This window comes from Zingiber officinale, chromosome 10A, assembly GCF_018446385.1.
Source record: "Zingiber officinale cultivar Zhangliang chromosome 10A, Zo_v1.1, whole genome shotgun sequence".
Classification (NCBI taxonomy): Eukaryota; Viridiplantae; Streptophyta; class Magnoliopsida; order Zingiberales; family Zingiberaceae; genus Zingiber; species Zingiber officinale.
In genome coordinates, this window is record NC_056004.1 from 1602842 (window position 1) to 1628132 (window position 25291).

The window sequence follows — 25291 nt, forward strand, 5'->3', positions numbered from 1 at the left end:
GGATTTAATATAAAGTTAAGTTTAAATCCAATCTATTGTCATTCCTATATAAAATTGAATAACATGTCCAACACAGAATTTAGACGTGAAATAATAATACAAATAACACTAAAAGACAATTGGGAAACTATATGACTCAAAAATAATGTAGGATGTCATTTTAATAAAAAATCAAAATGAGAAAAAAAAACGCCCTGACTTTTGATTTTAGCCCTTAAAAATATCAGTTGATAATTATTTTTTTTAAAAAGGGATAACAATTTGTTGGAATCCAAAATATCACTGATCTAAAATATCAACCAAGAGTTCAAAAAACATCATCACTATAATTTGCAACAAATAAGAACACAGTACAAATAAAATGAAATGAACAGATGACACTTAACTTTGAGAATGGAAATCAAAATTACAAAGGTTGATATTTGACAAACACATTCCTAGAACCACCAAATCCAGAGACCATCTTCAATTTCCAAATGGTTGCTGCTGTAGCATAATGAACTTGCGCATGCTTAACCACAGTGAGTTACCTCGGCTACTCAAGGGTTCATGAATACTTCCATCATATGTTCTTCTCTACTGAACCAAATAAGCAATGTTAAGCAACTGAATCGTCTTCTTGCCATACAGTTTGTGTCTCAGCCGAGACTGTCAGAAGTTCCATCAGCTCAAGACGGTATTCGAGGCCTCTGATGTGGTGACCCAATAGCATGCACCTAAGAAAGCCACAGCAAGACAAAGGTTCAAGATGAATGTTAAAGCATAGAAACTATAGGTAAAGTTACATATAGAGGTTGAACTTTGACCTTCATCTCAATTCAGCTTTCAGATTTAGAATTCACCTTTTAGATTTAGAATATATTCGATTTAACTTCTAAATTCAAGAAAACTTGTTATAGTTTCATCGCAAAGTTTTGAGTCCTGGCAGTAGATTTGGTCATCTTCACTATGCATGAAAAAAAAGGGGGTGCTTTTGTTACACACCCTTCTTAAAAACAAAAAATTAATTCAGTTACAGCACTTCAACACCATAAATTTGAGAAACTAAATTGGAAAAAAAAAATCATCCAAGTTCACTGACTTGATAAAAAAAATTGCTCCTGAAGATAAAAACAATATGTAGTACCAGAATAGAAGACGTGCAAGATAATCCCGGGGGACAGATATAAGGGGCTGAAATTGTATGGAAGTGTTCTCGACAAGTTCTTCACAGTCATCTTTACCAACTCCTAAGGTTCCACCTGTTGGATTGTCAGAGGGATCAGGGGGTTTGGAATGCATCTTTGGAGAAAGAATTGCAAGGAGGCCGTGCACAACTGAATTGATTGCCTCTTCTACACCAGGACAAGTTGGTTCTGAAAGTTCAGCAACCTAGAAAGAAAATGCCTTGTTATAACAGTTGTAACATATGTTCCTCAAAACATTCCCAATAGGTAATTCTTTGTGCCTGGCGATGGTTCAGCAGCATGGAAGAAGAGTAGGAAATATACAACTAAAATAGTAATAACCTTCAGGTATCTTTCATGATTTTTCCAAATGTTATCATTTCAACTTTATTCAAGTTTAGGGAAATCTCCTGGGTACATCCATAGGTAAATGCCCAGCTTCAGTGTTTAGGACTTGTATATGCACACAAACACAATTACTTTGGTGTACAGTGTGCTGATTTACATAAATTATTGACTAAACACATATATTTTATTTGGAATTAAATTAACATGTGTAGTAAATTTACTTTTATGCCAATATTCCGTTAGTAGAACCTACTTTATCAACTCACAATGCATAGTAAAAAAATAGATGAATACTAAATAGGTAGTTTGCAGCAAAGCAAGCTTGTAGGTAAAGCTACAATAACAACCAAGCCTTATCCCACTAGGTGAAATCGGCTAAGCTACAACAACAACAACCACCAAATTTTATTCCATTAGGTGAGGTCGGCTAAGCTACAGTTCAAAAAAAAAGATTTTGTTATCCATGTATGTAGCTGAACTATTCATGAATGCAAGCTGTGGGCAAGGCTACAGTTTGGAAAAAAGGATTGTGCTATCTGTATAATGAGGTATTACTAGCCAACTTTATAGAATCCAAGCCCATATACATAATAATTAACAAGCTGGGCTTAGCTACACCAAATATTTGTAAAAAATATAAACAAATATAGAAGTTTTATTAACTAACCTTCTCAGGTTGCAAGGATCTGAGATAGTCCAACAAATCATTTTTTTCCTCTCCAACAAACTGTTGCATGTGCAAGGCAGAATTTCTCCTTTTCATGTCATGCAGCTCCTGTAAACACAATAGCATACAGCAAACCAAAATGGCAAAATTTTGGAGATCAATAGATCATTGGAAACATGATTCATGATAAATGTTAATGGATGCCCATGTGAATTGATGTAGCCTAGTATCTATTGAATTCATTATGAACTTGAAGGCTATTATCAAGAAGAGATTTGTGATGTTTAATCCTCTCCATGTAGTTTCACATTTTTCCATGACAATAACACTATTAAAAGAAATAAGCGGTCTTAATACCTTTTCTACAAGATTTATATGAGATTGCAGGGAGGATATGAATTCTTGAACTTCAGTTGTTAACTCCCCAAGGTTGCTGATATTGATATCTGTGGGTGATGCTTGATCTTTTTTTTCATGATTTTGATGAACATTGATTCTTCCAGGAGAACTAGATATTTTTGAAGACCTATCAAATGAAATCTCAGAGTTATTTTCCTCCAAAGTTGATGTCTTTTCTTTTTCAGTGTCGCCTTCAATGGTATCTAGATTTCTTTCAAGGTATAGTCTATATTCAGCACTGCGCAGAGTGTACCTGCAACATAAATAAAAAACTGAAGTAATCTCCAAGGCAATAATTGTATGACAAAAGTTGGAAATGTGCAACGTCAATTTTTTTGTAAAGTATGGAATATGCTTTTGTTAAAAAAACAATATTTTGATAATGAAAACTTTTACTGGTAAACATGTTAAACTAAAAGAATAGTGAAATATTAAAAGGTGATTCATACTACAGCAACAGTTTGGATACAAATACGTAACTGGTAATGAAGTCTCTGATGGTTGGATGCAGAAATGCATCTGTCCTTACAAATAGCCCAAACATCCAACTTTTCTATTTTGTTGGTTCCACCAAGAAAATTAATTGAAATTACACAGTTCTGACTCTTAGAATTTGAACCATAGATGGACCAATTAGATGTATATTGTATAGCCAGCATTTTTTATTATGACTGTGCTATGTACCACTGACTGCCAAAGAAAGAGCATGCTTTTCAAATACTGTATGCCAAAATTATCAAAATTACAGCAGGTAGCTTTGCATTATTAGTTTACCCTGTCTTCATAGAAGAAATGAGTAACTTGAAAAGTGGTTCCCATAAGGCTTCTATATGGACTTGAAATTGATCAGATGGTAGTAAACCAAGCATGCCTGAAATAGTCCTCTTCATTGCATCCACTGTATTGGCAGGAACATCCTTTTGAATAAGGCTCACATCCAAAGGCTCTATCTCTTGAACCAAATTTAGGATGATGGAATTCTGAAATGCAAAAGTTGATTAGTTTCAGAAAATTCCCCTTAAAAAAGATACGATTCATGGGAACACAAAAGTAAACTTAATTGGTATATTAAAGAGTTCATCACAAAAGTATAAGTTTTGGAGGGCACAAGGATACATAATAAACAACTCAAACTGTTAGATTATAACAATAGCAAAACCAGGAAACAACTCAGAACATATAGTTTGAGATGTGCCGGCTACCTTTGAAATTTCTATTTATAAGCAATTCGATCTCAATGTCCCAAGTCCTCCGACGTTATACCAATACATCAGCATATAACCTACCTCAAGCTTCTCTATTTTCCAATACCAACAAGCTCCATTTACATCTTAACATAGACATACAAAAACAACTATTTCCAGATAATTTTCTTGACAAAAAGTGGATATGTTAATACTTAATCCACAAGAAGATACTTTCAGAATAAAGTCGCTCCGATGAAAAAATCATCTTTATGCTCCTGAATAATCATCTTTGTTTTTAATTATCTCACCTAGAACCTGAGATCCGTGAAAGATTCTAGTTCTGATATAAATTTCAAATCGTGATGAAAAAAAAAACAAGAACTGAAATTTACATATCGCTCTTTAATTTAATGCGACAAGGTTCAACAAGCAGATGGCGTCCGATAATTCCAGAGAGAGAGAGAGGGAAAAACTGAAACAACATCCAACCTTGGAGGAGCTGCTGTGGGAATCGATGTCATCGAAGGATGACCCAGTGGATGCGGCGACGAGGACAAGTGGGCGAGGCCTGGATCGAAGCCTTGACGGAGAGAGCCGGAACTGAAGGAAGCTCCCTCGGATAACGAGCGGCGGGAGGGGCGGAGGAGGAGGAGGTCGGAGCCGCGGGAAGAGCAGTACCCGAGGTTGTACGGCGGCGGCGGTCGGCATGCCCCGTCGCCCACCCAACGACTACCACACGCGCCTTTGCTTCCCTTGAGCTTTTCTCTTCGATGAATCTGTCCGTTTTGGGCAATGCCAAGTGCCAATTGTCATCCCACATCGACTTATCTCCGTCAAATGAGATCAAATGTTCACTCTAATTCAACGATCCATTTTAAAAGCATGCATCTAATCCATTCATCTCTAATCACGTTTCATGTAAATCACCCACGCGTCCCTACTATTCGGCAGGGACACATCCTGATCCGCGACCCAGAAACGGAATCTCAGAAAATGGGCGTAATGTTTACTCTGGTTCCTACCCGCCACATTAATCAACGAGGGGTAGAAGAACAGAGTGGGGCCCTAGTTTGAGACCGCTTCTAACGGCTTGACGAAGAGGTAACTAAGTAGGTAAAAGGTTCCGGGTGTGGGAAGTGCTTTCATTTTTACGGTCCAAATTGGGAAACCCAACTCCTTCATGGTGGATCCCACTGTGCATTCCCTCGTTACCACATTGCCACGTCACAATGGAAGGAGTTTCATTTGTGATTCCCTTAGTTTAATCTTCATTCGGACTGTGATACGTCTACGTCTTTCGCTATTGTAAATTAAATAGTTTTTATTGCATTTTTAGAAATAAATTAATGAGAAGCAACCACGGCTGTTAAGATCTTATTTATATTTAAGATTATGATATCATAATAAAATATTTAAATTATCATTCAAACATTCATAATCCAAACCCCAATTACAACGTATTTATAAAAATTCTTCCTTCAAACAAAAAACATAATCAAAATATACTAACTTCTAAATGAGAAAATCAATAAGATTAAATAGAATTATTATTTTTATTTATATTTACAAAATATGAAATTCACAAACTTAGAGCGTCTACATTAGGCTCGTTAAAATCCATAACAAAGTTAGAAAACAATACATTATTGGCAATTTTTTAATCATAATCCAAGCGTATTCTAATGTCATACACACATTATACTTTTAAATTAACTATATTAAAACTAAAAATAATATAATTTTAGTTAAGTAGAAACATATTTAAAGTTATTATATTTGTATGAGCATGCGGCTGACACTAACAGACAGTTAAATTTCCTGACTTTAATGACAATGAAAGGTTTTCCTAAGGTAAGAACATCAACGTTCTGCTGCTTCTGTTCTGTAAGCTGTATCCGCTTGTGATGTGTCCATGTCATTCAAACCCAACTCCTCGTTCTGCTCCCAAGTCCTTTCATACTCCTCCACTGACATCGGAACCAAACATGACAATATAACATTAGCATAATATGTGCATACTAATCGATCAGTAAAATCAGTAAGCGAAATATAGTAAAAAGTGAGCTCCACGTGAATGGAAATTAAGTAGCGAACCAGTAAGCTGCTTGTCATCCTCCAAAGAATCGGTGACAAAAGAAACAAATGAACTGGACAGTGCATCATCAACTATAAGCGTCCAAGGTTTTTCTAAACTCAAAAGCTACACGAAAGAGAGAGAGAGAATGAGTAAGTCAATATACATATGCATAGGCAAAGAGGAAGATGAACACTGATATTACTTGAAAAAAAAGCTACGCTCACTAAACCAGAGCGGTAAAAGAACCAATTGGAAAAGAATATAATGAGGCACCCATGTTATCACTTAAGAAATATGCTAAATCTTCACCATTTAACATACCATGCTGAGCCTGGACTTGAAATCCTGCCATTTATTTCTTTTCCAGTCATCAGTACTATCGCCCAAAGAAAATCCATGTACTCTCTCAAGATCTATGCAAGAACAATTTGTAAAATCAGAATCATCAAGAATGTAAATGAGAAAAAAAGTTCCCGCACCGCCTTTGTCTGAAGTGGTGCTTTAGGTGGTGGTCAAAGATGAGGCGATACAAATGGGCGGGCGAAGCGGCTCCAATGCCGGTGCACCAAGCATTTGCCTTTGCCTTAGGCGGTGCTTTAGGCACAAGCACGCCTCCAATGCTTGCGTGACGAGTCCGAACGTGTCGCCCAAGCCAAGCAACAAGTCCAAATGCGTTGCACGAGCTTGGGCGCATCACCTGGGCCCGACGACGGACCCAAACATGTCGCCCGAGCCCAACAACATGCCCAAACATGTCGCTCGGACTCGACGACACATCAGGACTCGTCGCACGATCCCAACGGCGCGTCAAACTCGTCATATAGGCCGAAACAATGGTAAGAGGGCTGGAGTTAGGTTTTTAACTTAGGATTTAATTAAATAACTTTAAGTTAATCATTTTAATCAACTCCTAGAAATAATTGAGATAATTTAAATAAATTTAATTGAATCCTAATAAAATTATGTATATATATATAATTTTAAAATATTTAGATTAAATTTTTATTTTTAGTTAATACAACCAAGTACAAAGGATCCTTCCCCAGGACCTCGAGCTTCGTGCACCGAACTGTCTTTTTTTAGTTAATACAACAAGTAGGAGTCCAAAGAACATCCAAATTAATGAGGATTTAGATACATCGGAGGAGGAGAATGAAGATGTTGATTTTGAGTCCGATGATGAGAGGATTATGAATGTAGTTGATGGTGCATGTGTTAATGATTTAAAAGATTAGTTATGCTTACTCTAGTCTTGTTGGCTTGTTATCATGTTGGATTGAAACTTTAAATTTTAAACTTACGCTTTTAGTAAAGGTAATGATGATTTTTTTTAAATATCTTGTTAGTAGCATTTATATATTTATTTGTACTATATATAAATTGTATTATATTGTATTGTATGAAGTTTATTGATACATAAACATCATAAAGAATAATAACTATTTATAATAATATGTATAAAAAATAGTAAAAAGAAATCAACCGCCTCGGTGATAGGCGATCACTGACCACCCCACCACTTCCACCACCTACACCCAAAGTGAGGAAGCAAAACTTACTTTCACTAATTTGAGTAATGAGACCCTCAACTGTTGTAACCATTCCCCCTAAAGTGCCACTTGAAAGCTCCAACTCAAGCTCAGGAACTTTTACGCTGGCCATGTCCGACTGGAAAAAAAAAAGTAATACAGCAAAAAAGATAGCAATTAAACATGTTAGGAAGCCTGCAAAAACACCTATAAACAGGCAGGAAATTGATATTCAGACAACAATGAATCAACATTAGTTAGAACAACTCAGTATTGAATAGAAGCAGAAGCTCCAGTAAAACTTTGTATAAACTCACTGGAGTACACCATCACAATGTAAATGGGTTCACCTAAAATGAGTGGAAATGTCTGGTAAAACTAATATTTAGTAGCATAGATGCTGGATGCTGTCAAATGTTTATTTGAATTTGTGGCTCAATACATTGCTGCAATGTAAAGATCAGCGAACAATTAATCATAAATTATAAAAGATAAGAGGATAGTTTTCTTGTGTTTGATAAGAGCAATATCATGACAACTATAGGCTAAGATTAGTATCACTTTGCAATTATATTAACCTTTTTCCACCCGATTGTGTATTTGAATCCCATTTGTTCGCATGTTTATGAATTTTTATAAATAAACCTCACATTTTTTCAGTATCAGAAGATACAAATCTATATAATACAGTTTATTAGTGTGTTTCAGTCTTTGCTATAGAGTTATCCCGTGAATATATATGTGTGTGAGTATGTGTGTGTGTGTGTGTGTGTGTGTGTGAAACAACTTAGTGCAAAATGTAAAAATAGATAATGGATGTGTACTACATGTTCGAGCCAATGAGTAACGAGAGTCACGATACTGTTTAATGCAAGGAATAATGTGTGCAGGTCACAAGTGTTGGTCCCATTACTTACAATAAGCATACCACATGCAAGTTTCACAAAAACATGTGGAAATGAGTAGCCTGATATACATTGTCCTACCATAAAATTTGACCATTGGAAATGAATAGACTAACCTTGATCACATCTCGGCTAAGATCCTCGAAATTCTGCACACTCAATGTGATTCTCTTCCCTCTTTCAGGTATCTCACCTCCTGCCTTCAACTGTTTGGGAAAATATAACGTCCAGAAATAGTAATACAAAAACAACTAAAACCCCACGACCTAGACACTCAAAGAAATCACAAATTCTCTAGCCATTGATGGGAGATTAATTTAACCACATGAACAACTTAGGGAACATCATACCTCAGAACTTCGATAGCCACACAAATCACATGTACTTGCCATCACAACAACTTCTCGGAAATATGGAATTTCTGCAGATGGATTAGGAATCACAAATCCACCAATGACAAGATGCTAAGAATAATAAAGATTCAAAAGGAAATAATTAAGAAAACAAGAAACAATATAGGTAGACAAAGAGCAGAATTACTAAAACCAAAATTTAAGTTGTGAGAAGATACATGATGGAGGAAACATGTGATAAGTACAACAATAAAGATACATGTTTTAGTTCATCCCAGCACAGCATTTTAAATTTGCAACAGTCCACTTAGTGAACTCAAGTTTTAGTATCCAGATTAGTTTTGAAATGTCAATTATGGAATATCTGGACTACAATATTGTGCACGAACATAAAAAATGGGGCGCATAAACAGCTTGAGCAATCTTGCCAGTTCACAGAACCTAAATGGATAAACAATGAAAAACGATCAAATGTAGACAGGTGGCCATATTTGGTACTGCTTATCTAACTCTCCATTCAACTAAAAAACCTGTGGTAATCTTTGACACATGCACGCATTTTTTTTTTTTTTGCTGATGATGATGGAAGCGTACCATCAGAAAGATAAAAGAAAGAAACTAAAAGGATACTGGTAGAGTAAAAGCGAGTGACACAGCTAGCCCCACATGCCCCACATGTTGAAGGTAAAGTATCAACCTGCAATTACAATAAAGAGCAATTTATGACAAGAATTATCAGTAACACAGTGCATCATGTAAGACAAATGTATACCTCTTCCGGTGCAGAATATCTGCACAAGGCTGCTGCAACTTCCTCAGTTTTACCCTGGGCAATTGCACGCTGACCAGAAATAGCCCCAACCGAACCATGTGGCTCTTTTTGGCTTATGTTGGAATGATTTTCACTATCAACCTGCCTTTCAGTCTCTTCCTGTAGAGATGGTTCAACAAGAAAGCCCAGTGATGCCTGTTGCTCGCTGGTCCTTTCATAATATCTAACAGACAGAAAGGGATCTGATGATGGAGCCAATCTGCACAGGATAAAATGAGAAACTTCGATCAAATTGAGAACAAGAAAAATGTGATATGGCTTGGAGGCTGTCTATACATCCTAGACCCACAATGTGCTGCTTCAGAATTCAAATTTCAAATAATCCAAAAAGAGTTTTACGATTGCATTGCAGGATATCATAGTTTATGGTCATATTATGCCCTTTGGGGGAGATAGGAACATTATATAAGCCGACTCTAATCCTGACCATTGAGCTACCATAGATACTACTACTATAGTCCAAAATTCATCATATTGCAACATTCAGAACAATATAATGATATGCAGTGAAACTTACCTGAGACAAAGGTGCCTGCAAATAACCTAATAGAGCAAAGATACTAACCATTTAACAACATGCCTAACCCTGGCAGTGCAAGTGGCATTGGCCATCATATTAAGCTCAATTACTTGCCAATAGTTGTTACTCGACTATTCTACCTATCAAGACCAAAAAGTATTCTACCTATCAATTCCTTCCTAAACTTATTTGACTTCCTAAAACTTCAGATGAGATGGCTCCACAATTTACTACGCACAGCAATTGTGGTAGTTTTAACAATGAATCAAGATGCCACAAGTGCATTAAACAGCACCAATAATACACTATCTCAGTCAAAGAACATATGAGGTTAGAAGTAACAGATTCTTCACTGGATTACATGAAACATCATGAGTTAAGCTATATCTGCTACCAAGCAAAAACCCATTCGAGCAGGTTCTAGAAACATTGAAACATCTATAAAACATTAAACAAATTATGAATATTGGCATGTCAAAGCGTTGACATGGCATTTTAGCATGTGTTAATAACAGCAGAAGCAAATAAAAGGCTAGATTCAGTTCTTTCAGCCTTGATGCAAAATAGTTTACCATAATATCTAGATACTCCATGCAAGAAACAACAGAAGTAGGAGAGTAAGATATGGGAGTGCATATCTAAGATTTTCAATGCTAAGAAGAGAATTCTTACGGGTTCTCAATAAAACTATTTCCAGAAGGATCATCAAGTATAAAAGTAAAAGCCACATTTCCCGCCACAAGTGACCTCAGTTTTATCAAAAATTGATCAATAGCTTCAGCAGTCACAGGATCCACTTTCTGCATAGCATAAAGCAGATTCATTGAGATGTGAAGAACAGGTTAAACCAAATGAAGAAGTTAAAAGGTGTGAAGTCCTTATCTCACCTTCCGTTCCTCTTGAAGGGAATCTAATTCATCTGCAGCTCTAACAAGTATCCCTTCAACCTATCAGAATAGAAGAGATAATAGATTTAGGTATCCCAAATAGAAAAAACAAATGTTTTAACATTGTTCTAGCTATCTGTGTGATATGAAAAAAAATTAAGAAAAGATGCCTACTACATTGTCTTTTCTGTTGCATTTCATTTTCAGACGTAATTAAAATATGGAAGTTTCATTCGGTTTTAGCTAATAAATGGTAAATTCATTGAATTGGTTATATATATATATATATATATATATCACCTAAATTGCTAAAATCACTGCACTATAGCCACAGTGTTATGTACTTGAGAAATCAGCATAAAAGCAGATGACAGTGGTAATAATTTTTATGTAAAGTAACAAAGAACTTTTTGCTAATAACTTGCTTTAAATGAAAGTGGTTCATAGTATTACTTATCGTACGGGAATAACACTAAAAGAATTAAGAATGTTTCTGCCATTTTTAGAGTTCTTAGAAATTGTCAATGGGATCATCATAGCAGTGAAAGGCAATCTCTAAGTGAACAAAGAAACTGGTATCATATCTTGAGAGAAAAGAGAGTTCTTAGAATTTGGAACTCAGGCAAGAAGCCAACAATATCTACCAACAGTTTACCAGAACAGGTAGAATAAATTGAATAAGGACTACTAGTATCATATCTTGAGAGAAAAGAGAGTTACTGTGGAGAGTCTTCCACGTTGAGATTCAGCAGGAATCTCAAAATCCAGTTCCGGAACCTGCAAATCACAATACAGGAAAATTTCATTGCTGGAACAAGATCAGGTAGAGCAGATAGATAATCCAAATGCTTTGAATTTGATAATACAAAAATACACAAAGCATAATATCTGTAAACAATTGTCCATATTTACTAGATCTTACAAACTTACAGAGAACGAAAGAGAAATGGACTACCTTAATAATAGCAGAATCAGATTTCACCACTTGCCGATTAAGCATCTGCAACAAAGTATGATAAATTAATGAATATACTACAAGAAAAAAAACAAGACAAAACATTTTCCCAATCAATATATGAAAAGAATGGCTCCTTTACACAACAACTTCTTTGAGATACTGTAAAATATAAATGAAAATGAAATCACTATTGATAAGCAAGTAGGTGGAATGTAAATAAATAATCAAATAAAGAAAATATGTTAAGATAATATCCACATGTTTAAAGGCAGACCAATAAATTTTGCAAATGGAAAGTTCTAAGTACAATTGAGAGTTTGAGGGATAAAAAGGAAAAACAAAGTTTAGATAAAATAATAATCAGAGTAAATGACTTTAACATCACTAGTAATATAGACTTACATAAATCTCAATGGCAGATCCAAAAATCAGTACTAGGGAGAATTATCAAAACTTCTATATTAAGTGTCATACTCATAAAACTAATATTTTTTTAAAAAAATGTAGTATATTATAACTTGAATGATTGAATAATACGGAGAGAAGATGCCACCACTATCTCCCTCAGTCCGCCAGTAAACCTAATCCCTTATAGTTTACCCAATTCTGTGTGACTATAATAGATCCTTAGTGCGAAAGAGTATTGTTCTTCTGTAAACTTTAGAAATTTCCACTGTGCATTTTGCAGCAAACCTTGATTCTAATTGTCTGCTTGAGAACCTTGATACTAAATTGATGTATTCAACAGTTATTTAGTGTTAAACTATTAAGGCATTAAGTAACCGAATAGTAACAATCATTTAGACAGGGAAGCAAACCTCGCTGTTCCCTGCAGGAATTTCCAAGCTATAGCAGCATCCTCGAGGCTGGAGTTCACCGGCAAACTGGACCTCATTATTCCTAAACAATCATTTCAGGAAATAATAAAAAATATAAATACATCAAATTAAACCTATATGACAAAAATATTGAAACAAAACCTACCTCTCGTTGCAATGTGGACACTCGAATGCCATCAACACAATCTGCAAGTAAAAAGAAACCGAAACTTTGGAAACCATCTATCCTCCAACACATGAATGCAACCAAAAAATTAAGCACTAAAGGATAAAATAACACCTAAATATTCACCTCTCTGAAGTGCGGTATCCTAGTCAGCAGAAGCCTCGTCGTGCCCTGAGTAGAACAAGCCGAGTGTGTTAGCCGAAACTCCAGAGTGAAACACGCCGCTTAGTAATAGGGGAAGGGAACAAATTTTATTTTACATTCTTGAAGCAACGCATGCAGAGGGACTCGATCTGGTGGAGCGGCGCCACGGACGCCGACGCCAGATCCTCCTCTTCCGCGACGACAGCCTCCGCCGCGGAACGAAGGTCGATTATCGGGTCGCCGTTCTCCATCGAATCTACCTCGCTTCCGATCTCTTCGCCTCGGGTCGGCGTGTTAATCGCATCGCACGGGCAGGTTTAAAAGCCGCCGAGCGCACGCTTCCGGATACTCCTTTCGAAGAGTGGTGTGGGTAGACCTAGGCGCTTCCAGAACCTGAATTATATGAGCGAGGACTGTCTGATATTCTATGCGACCAAACTCCTCGATCGAGTTCCGCACCGGTTTGGTTCGGGGTTGACGATTTGAGTTTAAATTGCAGGCGGCGAACCCGAACCGGTTATCCAGTTACACAATTTCTTTTACGGCCCAAACTAATGCTTAATCAAATATCTGAATATATTAAATATCCATTTTAGACGATAAATAGGTACTGACTTAAAAGAAGAAGAAAAAACTTAATTTATACTTTTAATCCCATTTAAATGTAAGGTAATTGTAATTAAAAGCAAAAAAATTATCATAATTAAATCTAATTATTTACCCGAGCTCAACTTAAAAAAGGCTTTGATAGCCCCCGAGTGAAGTAAAAATTAAGCCAATCATTTTAGTGGCCGTCCAGGTCTCTGGAAAACTATTAATGTTTAATATATTGATATTTCTGAATTCAAAATGGGTAATGATAGAGGGTAAAAGTCAAAAGAGCGTCTTTATGTTTTTTCCAAATTGTTGACAAAACGTCTCATTTTAATTTTTTTTCCCAAAAACCGATCCATCCCGATGTAAATGACGTAATTATTCTTCAGTATTATTTTTATTATGTGGAACCGATCAAGTATATTAAATCTTGAACCGGTGAAGTATATTATAATATCTATAATTTTATAGCTGTTATAGCTATTATAATTCATGGTTGCTACAGTTAATTATAGTTTATAGTTATATCAGTTAAAATTTTATAATTATTATAATATAAAAATAACCTTAATAATGAAGGTTAAAATTTTTCAGTCTCTGAAAGTGATTATAATATTATAAATATAGATCTTTAAATAAGATTCGATTTGTTGTATCTTGAGATTTAATCCTAATTAAAAGTTATATGATTTAAAATTTACATAATTTTTATATTATAATAATTATAATTTCATAATTGATATAATTATATAGTAATTATGAAACTATAGATACCATTTTTTTATATAGTAGCTCCATTGTTACAATTATAAAATTATATCCGTTACAATTTGTAACAGATATAAAATAGTAAGTATATGATGACTATGAAATTGTAGTGAGCATAATATATTTCAGTTTAAATTTAAATGAGAAATATAGATGAATAATAATAATAATTGATCCTGTCCAAACGCTAAATCAGCGAACGTTGAGCACGTGGTACTCTCCGGGTCGATGACGTAGATCTCTGACTGGTCGCACGAACCTCCGACGAACCTGCACAGAAGTCGGGCCGAGAAGGGGTTCTCGGCGACGACCCTCCGACGCTCAAGTCAGGTAAGCGAGTAGTGAAGAAGTGGCTCCAAATATTGTAGAACGCGTACCTCCGGCGAAGTATAAGGCTCCTTATATAGAGCGGTGAAAGAGCTCACGCACACCTACCGAGGCAAACACGTGTCCTTAGCCCATACCTCGGTATGTGTTTGTCAGAAAGCTTACCTGACACCATACTGCTACAGTCCATGCACGTCTTCGATGGGACAGCAGAACACCTCGTTGCCAGATTTGGAGTATGGCCTAGTCATAGGACTTGACAGCTGTCATAAGATGTTCCTTGTCCTTCTCTCCCTACCCCATGCCGGGACATCCGTCCGGTCGGCTGGACGGGGCGTCCGTCCGGCTGGCACTCATCTTACGCCCCGCCGGACGGCACTCACATCACGTCCGGTCGTCCGTATGCATCGGTATGCTGGGGAGATCCTCGGTAAGGTGCTATGTAGGGACTGCTAGCAGTATGTTACCTTATGTCTTCGGCCGAGCATGACTTCCGCTCGGCCTTTCGTTACTGTTCAATCGAGCGCCGGAACCCCAACTCCTGTCGGGGCGCCTTTTGCCATCGGTTATTCATCGGTCGGCCGGCCAGGAGGTCGGCCCATCCTTCCCCGGTCGACCACCTGGCCCTTTGACTTCCACGTGTCATTGACCCCTCAAAATAAAGGTCCCCTGTTCTAACTGCCGGATCAATAATAATAATAATTATTATTATTATATATGGGTAGGATTTTTTAAAAAATGTGATTCCTACACGTAAGGAGCGTCTTTTTATCAAATAATAAATTTATCATTGTTCAAATTCTTATATTTTTTATAACATGTGATATCAGAATAATATTTAATTGCTGTTCAGTTTAAGTTGCTCATATCACTTATAGTTGCTAATAATCTAATTAAAAAGAGTGTGAATAAACATAAATAGAAAAATATAAAACACAAGTAAACTCATCACAACATTTTACTAAACCGCGTATTGGTTTTGTGTATTATCCAAAATACATAGCTCATTTTTGGATTGATCAAATTGTGTATCCTTTTCCATAATACCCTTACTGCTTTTCACTGTCCATCAAAACAAAAAAAAAACTCTAAAATGCTTTATTTTTTCCACTATAAAAAACTAATCTATTAGTCCTTCATCTCTGTCTCAACGAGTTTCCACCATTGTCTCTTTCGCCTCCATCCAGTGAGTTGAGATCCTCTATCCTCAAAATGATGTATCCTCATATCTCTTCATCGATCGGACGATCATAATGGCCTCGTGATGTGCATTGCATCTTTGAGATATGATTCAACTCGTTCGATCGGCGAGGGGACATGGGGACACACCATTTTAGGGACAGAGGATCTCAACTCCCATCCAGTGGCGCAAATAGACACAATAAATCGATGACAATTTGAGGTTAAGGATAGAACTGTGAATCAATTCATAGTGGGTTATGGGAATCAGTGGTGTTTCTAATCGAGATTTGAAAGAAAGCGAACCATATGGAACCCGTGGCCAGCAACTTTAAGGACACTAAGGTTACGTTTGGTATGGTGTAATCTACCTTGTAATATAATCAGGATTATATTACAAGGTTGATTATTTTTTTTGGTTTAATTTAAAACTTGTAATGTAATATAATCTGGATTACAAAAAGTAATGAAGTTTTGTAATCTAGATTACAAAGCAAATACTATGTAATCCGATTACATTACGTGCTCACTGTTTAAGTAAAATTACAATGTCGAATATACCCCTAGTCCACTGCGACCGCCGCCCACCGCCGTCGGCCGCCGCCACCGGTGGCCAATGCCGGTTGTCAGTCGCCAGTCGTCGTCGGTCGCCGCCCACCGTCGATTGCCGCCGCCGCCGCCCACCATCATCTGCCGCCTCCACCAGCGACCACCGCCAGCCGCCTCCGGCGACCACCGCCCGCCATCGTTGGCGGTTGTCTCCGTCACCGATTGTCGACCGCCAGCGGCGGCTGCCGCCGGTCACCGCCCACTCCGGTCGCCGTCGCCGCCGCCCACCGCCATCGGCCGCCTCCACCGTCGACCACCGCCAGCCGTCGCCGCCGCCTCCGGTGACCACCGCTGGCCACCGCCCGCCACCGTCGCCGGTTGTCTCCGTCGCCGGTTACCGATTGCCAACGGCCGGTGGCGGCTGACGGCGAATGGCGGAGGAGGGCAACGGCGACAACCGCTGGTTGTCGCAAGCTCCGATAGAGGTGCGGCAGCCATCTATAGAGGTCACGGGATATTTTTGTCATTTTATAATAATACGAATTACATTGTTTATAAAAAATAATGGACATTAAACAAAAGAATGTAATCACCCTTGTAATCAAAGATTAAATATATTATATTACCAAATGTAGTAATGTAATCAAGATTACATTACATTACAAATTTGATTACATTACAAGTTAGATTACATTACACCCAACCAAACGTAGCCTAAGTGGTGACTTGGTATGCTGGGCTCTGATACATCAGAGAAGTCAGTTATGAGGGATGAAAAATAAGCGCTTTCGGAGGATGAGACTGACTTTGTCTATTATTCCCCTAGAGGACGACTCCAATCGCAGGAGTGTCAATGCGTCTTTGGTAGCGAAGTAAGATTTTGATTTCGAATCAAAGAACGAACTTTGTGTATTTTAGAATGATTCTATTTTTTACCGATAATTGTTTGATGAAATGTCAAGACACACCTGAAAGTGGAGACGAAGGTTGAGAAGAAGGCGGATACCGCCTAATTGTTTGTGAAGGTTAGCATGAATGAGACTCCTTACTTGAGGAAGATTTACCTCAAGATTTATAAGGGGTACAAGGAGCTCAGGAAGAACTTGAATACTATGTTCAAATGTTTTTCTTTAGATAAGCAAGCATAATTTAATTGCTTCTACCCTCATAAATTGGCATGTTTTTATGTTTCTCAATAATTATTATTGCAAATTATTGATTCTCAAATCTCTGTGAATGTGAATATGTCATCACTTACAAAGAGACAAATGGTGACTTGATGTTGGTTGGAGATGTTCATTTGGAGTTAGTGTAGCTGTGTTTGAATAAATATTCCTTTTTCTTGTGAATTAACAAAAATTTATTTAATTACTATTTGTAGAATATTTATTTTTTCTTGCAAAAGACTAAGTTAATGAAAGAATATGAAACAAGAGACCTGGAATTAAGATAGCAAGAAGTCAACTAGTGGTACAAAGAGATACAAATGGAAGTTAAGTATTTACCTCATGAAATTAGTTATTTTGTCCAAGTTTATATATGTTGAACAGAGAAAGGAAAGAACGGAAGTGGATTTTAGATCATCTTATCATTCCTATTTAGACAAGAAGTTAAATATATGAAAAAGAAAATCATAAGACAAGATATTAAACGTTGTTCAAGCGTACATTTAGCTGAGAATATCATACATGTTGTATATAAAATGTGTCCACCTTTTATGATATAATAAAATTATGTTATATGTTCTTTTGCAAATTGTTAAATTTGAAATGTGTCATTAAATATTTGCTTCTTCCTATTGTTATGTGAAAGAAAAGGAAACTATCAACTTGAGATCTATGGTAGTTTGTCTATTGTAAATTGATATTTGGTATGTAAGTATGTTATAAAATGATCTTGTTATTTTATTTGAGAAATATTAAATCTTAATCTATGTTGAATTTTGTTTAAAGTCATTTTGAGATCTCTATATGCATCAATCACTTTGAATGAAACGGGTTGATGGACCTTCACCATTCAAAAATTAAAAAATTAGATATTCTTAAAAGAATGGAAGTCCAAGAAACACATTTGTGGTTTCAGTCAGAGAGCATAATCATCGTGACCCTTATAATGAATTTTTGACATCATTTATCATATTTAAATCGAGTTGAAAAAAAATCATTGCTCTCAATATAGTATATACATTGATATTTGAGGTCGTGAATATATTCAAGAACATTAGACTTAGATGAGTACATAGATTTTCATTTGAAATAATTCCGAGTTCTTTAAGTTCATCAGTCACTTTTAGACTAAACTAGCTAATAGACTTAGAAATCTCAGATTATATCAATTCTAACCTATATGGTTTATGAATTGGCAAGAAGCTAAATATAACCTCCCTTACTAGTTACATGGTGGAATCCAAAAAAATAATAATAAATAAGATGAAAAAAAAAAGATAAAACAAATTCTTTCGACCCTTTGAAATGGCCTTAAATGGTTTTTTTTATCCTAAAATTGGACAGTTACAAGTTATTGTCATAGATATTCGAATTTGACTAGTTGTATGCCTCTTATTTCATCCGGAGTCAAAAGTTATGACCTTTACAAATTATGACCTCTAGAGAACCACTTTTGGGATGAAATCGACCGATGGACCTACGATATTTAAAAACATATCAGTTCACTGCTATATTGTTCATTGTCACAGAAGCACTCGGAGTCAACTGCTACAATATCTCAATCGGTTGTCGATGACTTTGTTTACGTTGTTGTTGGTCTGTAGAAGGCTATGCTGTCAGTTTTGTCTACTGATGGACATAGAGATGTCTAAATCATTCTAAACAAACTCCTATGTGCTCAGCTTAGTCTTCGTATTACACTCATGTCGTCAAACACGATCGCGATATCCTGTATTGAACCCATTTTTTTAACTCATTCTCGCCTTGAGAAATAATGTCAGAAGCTCATTGTAAATAGTAAAACAATGATATTCATTATCCGACATCACAAATTGTAAGTACCCCATGATAGTTTTGATGTGGTTAACCAAGTTAAGTTAGGTCTTGTGTATTTGATCCTTCTGTCTAAGTGTATAGGAGTAGGGCTATAAATGAACCAAGCGTTCGTGAACAAACTTAGTGTTCGACTTGGTAAGAGCTTGTTTATATTCATTCAATATACATAAGATTAATTAAAGAAACAAGTTTGAACAACTCGTTAAGCTAAACAAACAAGCTTGAACACATATGTGTTCAGCTCGTTAACGTTCGTAAACAATGTTCGTGAACAACGTTCATGAACAATGTTCACAAACCATATTCATTAATAAAACTCTTTTCAATATGCTAAATAAATAATAAAATATAATAAAATAAATAAATAAATTTAAATGATCAAACTCGATAATTAATCAAACAACTAAAAGTTTCAAACAATCAAACAAGTTTGAATTGAGAGTTTGATAACATATAAACGAACCAAGCTCAAACCAAGCTCAAGCTAAGTTTCAAACAAGCTCATGAAAAATAAACCAAGCTAAGCTTGAACACTCATTTCAAAATCTTGGTTCATTTTAAGCTCGGCTCAGTTCGGCTTGGTTACCTTATCAAACAAGCTTGAACACCTTAAAGCTCGGCTCGGCTCAACTTGTCTACTTCCCTATGTAGGAGCTTGGAACACAAGAAGTAAAGAGGAATACACAGCTAGCGAGAAAGATGGCATGGGAAAGAAACTAACGAGCTCAGTACATATGAGGGACGAGATGTTGCGGAAGAGTATACTGGTGGACGAGAAGGATGTGCACGACGTTCGAAGGACAAGAAGTTGGGAAGAAAGTCTGCTCGAGGAGAAGGTCGAAGTTGGGTTTAGGTAAGCTCAACTCCAGTCAGTCTGAGAATCACCTACGCGAAGATATCAACTTTGGGTTGAGTTTCCTTGTGGAAGACGTCTTCCATCGCTAGAAGATGTTTTCGATGAACAGTACGAAGTCGCCTTCTAATCTTTGAAGGAGCCTTCCGATAGTTATTAGCCATGGATAGAGTTTTATCCTCAGCAGATAAAACCCAATAAAGGCAAATATAAAGTCATTATCTATGTCTTTGTAAGTGATGGTATATTCACATCTATTGCAGCCTCCTTTTCTTGATACTTCTCTTGCAAGAGATTTGAGAATCAATAATTTGCAAAACTAATTATTGAGAAATACAAATACATATGATAGCAACAATTAAATTATGCTTGCTTACCTAAGAAAAATCATTTGAACATGTTATCCAAGACCTTATTAAGCTCCTTGTACTCCTAGTAAATCTTGAGGTCAATCTTCCTCAAGTAAGGAGACTCATCCATGCTAACATTCACAAACAACAGGTAGCATCTGCCTTCCTTTTGCCCTTCAGTTGTGCCTTGAAATACCATCACAACTACCGGCAAAAAACATAGAACCACCTTAAAACATAAAATTCACATCTTTATCTGAAATAAAAAATTTACTACGTCACTAGGAACACACTGACACTCTTACGACTGGAGTCGCCCTCTGACGAAGATTTGATGAAGCTAGTCTCATCAGCACTCATTTTTCACTCCTCATGATCGACTTCTCCAATGCACCAGGGGCCAATGGACCAAGCCGTAGCTTGGTGCCGTTGACATAACTCGCCACAACTTCTATGTGTTGATATAGAAAATATCAGACGATCAAACCTAAATTTTCATTATGACAAAAAATTTAAAATTAAAGTTTCGATCCTATACTATTTCATTCGCTTTCTTCTAAATCTTGATTAGAAATACCTCTGATCTAAAGCCAACCAAGAATCGATCCAAAACTCTAGCTTTGATTTCAATCTGTTGCCGACTTATGAGACAATGTCTCTTTACGTAACTGGACAGAGGCAAAAAGGATGATGGAGGGAACGGTGGCTTCTTCCACTTGTCATTGAATTGAATGGACTTCACGCGCAACGGCGCAAGCTCTCTTTTATCTTTTGGTGGCCTTATGGTTGTTGGCTCCATTAAAAGCCATCGGATCAACATATCGCAAATTGATTGACCCAAAATAAATAAATAAATATTTATTGTGAATTGGAGTTCATTTAGATTCGTGCAGATCCATTTGTTGGCAATCGGAACCGTCGATGCGACACGTTCCTCCCTCACATCTCACCGGCACCGCGTTCTTCCATTCCGTCCGCTTGTTTCCTAGCTCTCGCTCGTCCCTTGCTTGCCCTCTTTTCCTCCTTGCTTTAGCCCTTCTTCCGCTGTTGATCTCTGCCTCCGGTAGATCGGTTTCGTTCCGTCCGTAGAAAAAGGGGCGATGGGAGGCGGCAATGGCCAGAAGTCGAAGATGGCGCGGGAGAGAAACATGGAGAAGAACAAATCGGCCAAGGGTATCTCCTCTTGTTTATCTCTTGGAATCACATGCTTTTGTGTGTTATTGGAGGAAAAAAAAACTTTTTCTCATGGCTTTGTAAAGTCTCATACTGTTTCTCCCCGGCCGATTGATCGTTTTTGCTTTTCGTTGTTTTTGTTTGCAGGGAGTCAGCTAGAAACGAACAAAAAGGCCATGAACATCCAGGTTGGCGCTTTCCTTATTTTACCTTCCTTTTTTTCTTGTCTTTGTATAGTTAATTTCTTGTTCAATTTCTGCGTGGACTACCGACCATTTGAGTCTAATTGAAGGCAATTTTATGGATTTGGGTGTGAAGTGAATTAAATTTTGAGTGGGGTACGTGTTTGGATGGATAGTTGGTCAGGAAATATAGGGTTTTTTGCTCTCTCCTTTTCTTCCATCGATTAGAGTGAGTGGAAGGCGGGAGGGGTAGAGGCAGACAGGGAATTCCAATAAATGCATTGAAAGTGATTTAATTGAGTTTAATATTACTAGGCCAATGGAAATATGAGATTTCATTGGAGCCAAACTAGATGTGATACATACGGCTAGCTAATTCTCTGACTGTTTCAATTTGAGTTCAGTGAAACAATCTTCCCTGTTGAAATATTTAGCTTCAAGTTCTTTGCGTTGTTTGTGCATACCCATTCTGTCGTATCGTTTGCATTTCCTCATGAAACTTTGACTTAGTTAACTATCACAAAACTTTCATTTATATGGCTCACCATTGGTCAACCTATTTAAATAAAAGTGGTAGAAGTATTCTTCATTTCCACAGGATCTGATGTACCAATGCATTGGTGTTTGGTAGGCCGACCAAAAACAATAGATTTTTCCAAATAATTTTATATCCATTACAATTAGGAAAGACGCAATATGCTTTGCTTTGATCTTCATATTTCTTTCTTGGACAACAACTTTTTTTTTAAAAAAAAACAAAACCGGTTCACTTGGATAATGATTTACTTTGAGTTGCAACATGTTTGTGGTCTGTGAGTTATCTTGACAAAGAAGCAGCTCACAGTTCATTTATGATGAACTCGGTGAATGGGCCAACAAGGACAGCTGGTAAATGCTTTAGGATGTGGTTGGTGAGGTTTTGGTTCGAGATCTGACTTTGTCAAAATATTTGAGGATGGAGGCTCAGAGGCTTCCATCTATATCATTTTTTTTTCAAAAAAAAAAACAATTTGGTATAGAGAGAGAGCTAGGGATGCGATAATTATTATGAATGCAATGATGTTTATGTTTTTAAGGAAGATTAGCAAACTTACATGTCAGATTTCGATCCTTTTATGCACATATGTTGTCTGTTCATCACTATAAGAACTTCTTGTTTGCATTTTGTTATCCCTCTTAGATGAATTTTAGTTTTATATGTTTAACTTTTGCCATGATGATCATTTATATTATAGGTCACCTATGAATCCACATCTATGCTCCATCTGCTTGCTTCCTCAGAATTGGGAAACTGTATTGATAATGGATAGCAACGTTTTCTTTGGTAGACACTAAAGAAGATAACCTCTGATCTGTAGACATCAAAAAGAAATAGGAAATTTTTGGCACATTGAAGATAGCATTACAAAGAAACCAGAGAAATTGTAGTACAAACCATTTTTTCTTCTTCTTCTAATTATCTTTTACCAACAAAAGAAGTTTATTCATTCTAGCAGCATTCCAAACCTTCTTTTGACAGATTTATAGGATTATAGGTTGAACAATGCATTTAGAAGATGCCAAAAAAGTCATTCCTCTTAGCAGAATAGCAGTCAGTACCATCCTATTTTCTTTTGAGCTATCTGATTTTGCATGTAATGGCTTCTTCAATTATATGATAAGTCCAATGGGAACTTTTGTGCATCAGAGATGGAAGTATAGGTGAGTTGAAAGGATTGGAGGGCGAAGGGGGAGTTATAAAGTTCATTATAAAGCTGATAAATGGAATGGAAGAGAACTCCTGCCCTCCTCTTAAACTCTTCAACCTAAATAAGCCCTTCATTATTCACTCCTACCCATTTTTTGACTAAAAGCTCTATTCTCTATGTATTGTGACTACTGGATTGGAATTTTTAGCATTCAAAAGACACTCTTTACTGCTTCTTGCAGTACTGTGCTGTCAACCAGTCATATATATTATTTAGGTAGGAATGTGTTATGTTGAACCAATAACACCGAACCCGGGACGACTAGCTTGGCTCCACAAAAGTTTTCCTCCGGCCGCTAGGATAAATCGGGAAGTGCTCGTGGCAGACGGCTTAGAAGTCTAGCATCATGTGGTTACGCATCTCGTTTGGAAGAAAAATCCCTATAAATGCGCCATAGCTGGGAATCGAACCACGGGTGTCTGGGTGACAATTTGACACCCTTCCGTGCACCGTAGCTTTGGGGGCAAGTAGGAATGTGTTATGGATTTAGTGCACCATGCTTAATTGTTTGGATATTGGATTAAGAAAGTTTACATTGATTGTTTAAAATGTCAGTTTCTATTCTTGTAATTGTTCAAAGATACTTAGAAGCTATTGCATGAAAAGCATTAACAATGGTTAGCATCTGATCATCTAATGTAAATTTATAAACCACTTTAGTGATTTGCCATCATTTTCCCCACATCAATTCGTGTTTGTCAGATCTACCATACGAATTCAATCTCTTGATTGAACTTTATGCAAATAATAGCTCCTTAATTCTTAGCTGCTTTTATGGTAGTTCTCTTATTGCAGAATCCACCATTTATCTAGAAATCTACAGTCCTAATGATGCTTTTCTTAGTCATGTTCATTCACTAACTGTGATTCTTAATGTGAATCCAGTGCAAGGTATGCATGCAAACTTTTATATGTACTACGACAGAGGTCAAATGTCGAGAACATGCAGAAGCAAGGCATCCCAAGAATGATGTCTATCAGTGCTTCCCCCACCTTAAGAACTAGTGCCAGACTATAGGAGAAGCATGTCTTTGTAGTCCAATTAGATGTGTCAACTGTTAATGTATGACGATACGAGTGTGCCAGCTTTAATTTGGTCTACTTTTATATCTGGAATTTTATGTTAAACTTATGCCTCTGGTGTGTTGAACATGCTTCTGGGACTAATGTCATTATTGTACTCCCAGCTATGTTATTGTGATACCGGTAGAAGATTTATGTTCTATACTTTGTTACTGTGTTATCGGTGAACTATGAGATATAGTAATCCTGGGCAATTTCATTCAGTGCTCTGTCGTTGAGAAATTTCTTTAATGTCAAGCAATTTCATCTTTATTCTGCAGCCCATGCAATCATTTTCATGTCAGCATACTTGGCTCGCAAACATTCTCTTGTGGGCCATACAACAAAAATGTAGACCAATATCGTTATGAAATAAGTTGCATGAACTTTTTTTAATCAGGTATCCCGATTTTACCATCTGATTAATTTTAAGATAGACAGTATTTCACTCACTACTTAAATTGACGAAGCGCAATGACTCACGTGTAGAATTGACTGTAGTTTTCAGGGATATGTGCGGCTTTTTA

General features: G+C 36.7%; 4 protein-coding genes across 4 annotated transcripts; 2 read left to right on the forward strand and 2 right to left on the reverse strand.

Annotated features, from left to right (window-relative positions):
- Nucleotides 1-306: 306 nt before the first annotated feature.
- LOC122026874 lies at nucleotides 307-4580 on the reverse strand. The gene is made up of 6 exons (XM_042585600.1): nucleotides 4257-4580; nucleotides 3355-3560; nucleotides 2539-2833; nucleotides 2182-2289; nucleotides 1127-1371; nucleotides 307-716 (listed from the first exon to the last, which is right to left on the reverse strand). The coding sequence occupies exons 1-6, from the start codon at nucleotides 4473-4475 to the stop codon at nucleotides 599-601; spliced, it is 1191 nt and encodes a 396-aa protein (XP_042441534.1). The 5' UTR covers nucleotides 4476-4580; the 3' UTR covers nucleotides 307-598.
- Nucleotides 4581-5476: 896 nt separating this feature from the next.
- Nucleotides 5477-13370, reverse strand: LOC122027098 (zinc finger protein ZPR1-like). The gene is made up of 16 exons (XM_042585944.1): nucleotides 13094-13370; nucleotides 12960-13004; nucleotides 12813-12853; nucleotides 12647-12728; nucleotides 11826-11870; nucleotides 11591-11647; nucleotides 10871-10930; nucleotides 10656-10783; nucleotides 9404-9662; nucleotides 9262-9328; nucleotides 8629-8699; nucleotides 8395-8484; nucleotides 7404-7512; nucleotides 6166-6257; nucleotides 5862-5967; nucleotides 5477-5734 (listed from the first exon to the last, which is right to left on the reverse strand). The coding sequence occupies exons 1-16, from the start codon at nucleotides 13226-13228 to the stop codon at nucleotides 5628-5630; spliced, it is 1494 nt and encodes a 497-aa protein (XP_042441878.1). The 5' UTR covers nucleotides 13229-13370; the 3' UTR covers nucleotides 5477-5627.
- Nucleotides 13371-16393: 3023 nt separating this feature from the next.
- Nucleotides 16394-16819, forward strand: LOC122027989 (neural Wiskott-Aldrich syndrome protein-like). The gene has a single exon (XM_042587002.1). It carries the CDS (start codon nucleotides 16394-16396, stop codon nucleotides 16817-16819), a length of 426 nt encoding a protein of 141 aa, XP_042442936.1.
- A 4735-nt stretch (nucleotides 16820-21554) lies between these two features.
- Nucleotides 21555-24988, forward strand: LOC122027609 (uncharacterized protein At2g23090-like). Its single transcript, XM_042586600.1, has 3 exons — nucleotides 21555-21772; nucleotides 21920-21960; nucleotides 24588-24988. The coding sequence occupies exons 1-3, from the start codon at nucleotides 21700-21702 to the stop codon at nucleotides 24705-24707; spliced, it is 234 nt and encodes a 77-aa protein (XP_042442534.1). The 5' UTR covers nucleotides 21555-21699; the 3' UTR covers nucleotides 24708-24988.
- Nucleotides 24989-25291: the final 303 nt, after the last annotated feature.

Excerpts from the sequence above, each read along its gene's own strand:
- LOC122027989 (XM_042587002.1), top strand. The coding sequence starts at position 16,394 with ATGTCGAATATACCCCTAGTCCACTGCGACCGCCGCCCACCGCCGTCG.
- LOC122027609 (XM_042586600.1), top strand. The coding sequence starts at position 21,700 with ATGGGAGGCGGCAATGGCCAGAAGTCGAAGATGGCGCGGGAGAGAAAC. Across the intron at positions 21,773-21,919 it reads GAAGAACAAATCGGCCAAGG|GGAGTCAGCTAGAAACGAAC; the intron begins GTATCTCCTCTT and ends TTTTGTTTGCAG. Across the intron at positions 21,961-24,587 it reads AAAAGGCCATGAACATCCAG|TGCAAGGTATGCATGCAAAC; the intron begins GTTGGCGCTTTC and ends ATGTGAATCCAG.
- LOC122027098 (XM_042585944.1), bottom strand. The coding sequence starts at position 13,228 with ATGGAGAACGGCGACCCGATAATCGACCTTCGTTCCGCGGCGGAGGCT. Across the intron at positions 10,784-10,870 it reads CCCTTCAAGAGGAACGGAAG|AAAGTGGATCCTGTGACTGC; the intron begins GTGAGATAAGGA and ends TATGCTATGCAG. Across the intron at positions 8,700-9,261 it reads CACTCGCTTTTACTCTACCA|AAATTCCATATTTCCGAGAA; the intron begins GTATCCTTTTAG and ends ATCCATCTGCAG.
- LOC122026874 (XM_042585600.1), bottom strand. The coding sequence starts at position 4,475 with ATGCCGACCGCCGCCGCCGTACAACCTCGGGTACTGCTCTTCCCGCGG. Across the intron at positions 2,834-3,354 it reads ATTTCTTCTATGAAGACAGG|GTACACTCTGCGCAGTGCTG; the intron begins GTAAACTAATAA and ends TTTATGTTGCAG. Across the intron at positions 717-1,126 it reads CTTGCACGTCTTCTATTCTG|GTGCATGCTATTGGGTCACC; the intron begins GTACTACATATT and ends TGGCTTTCTTAG.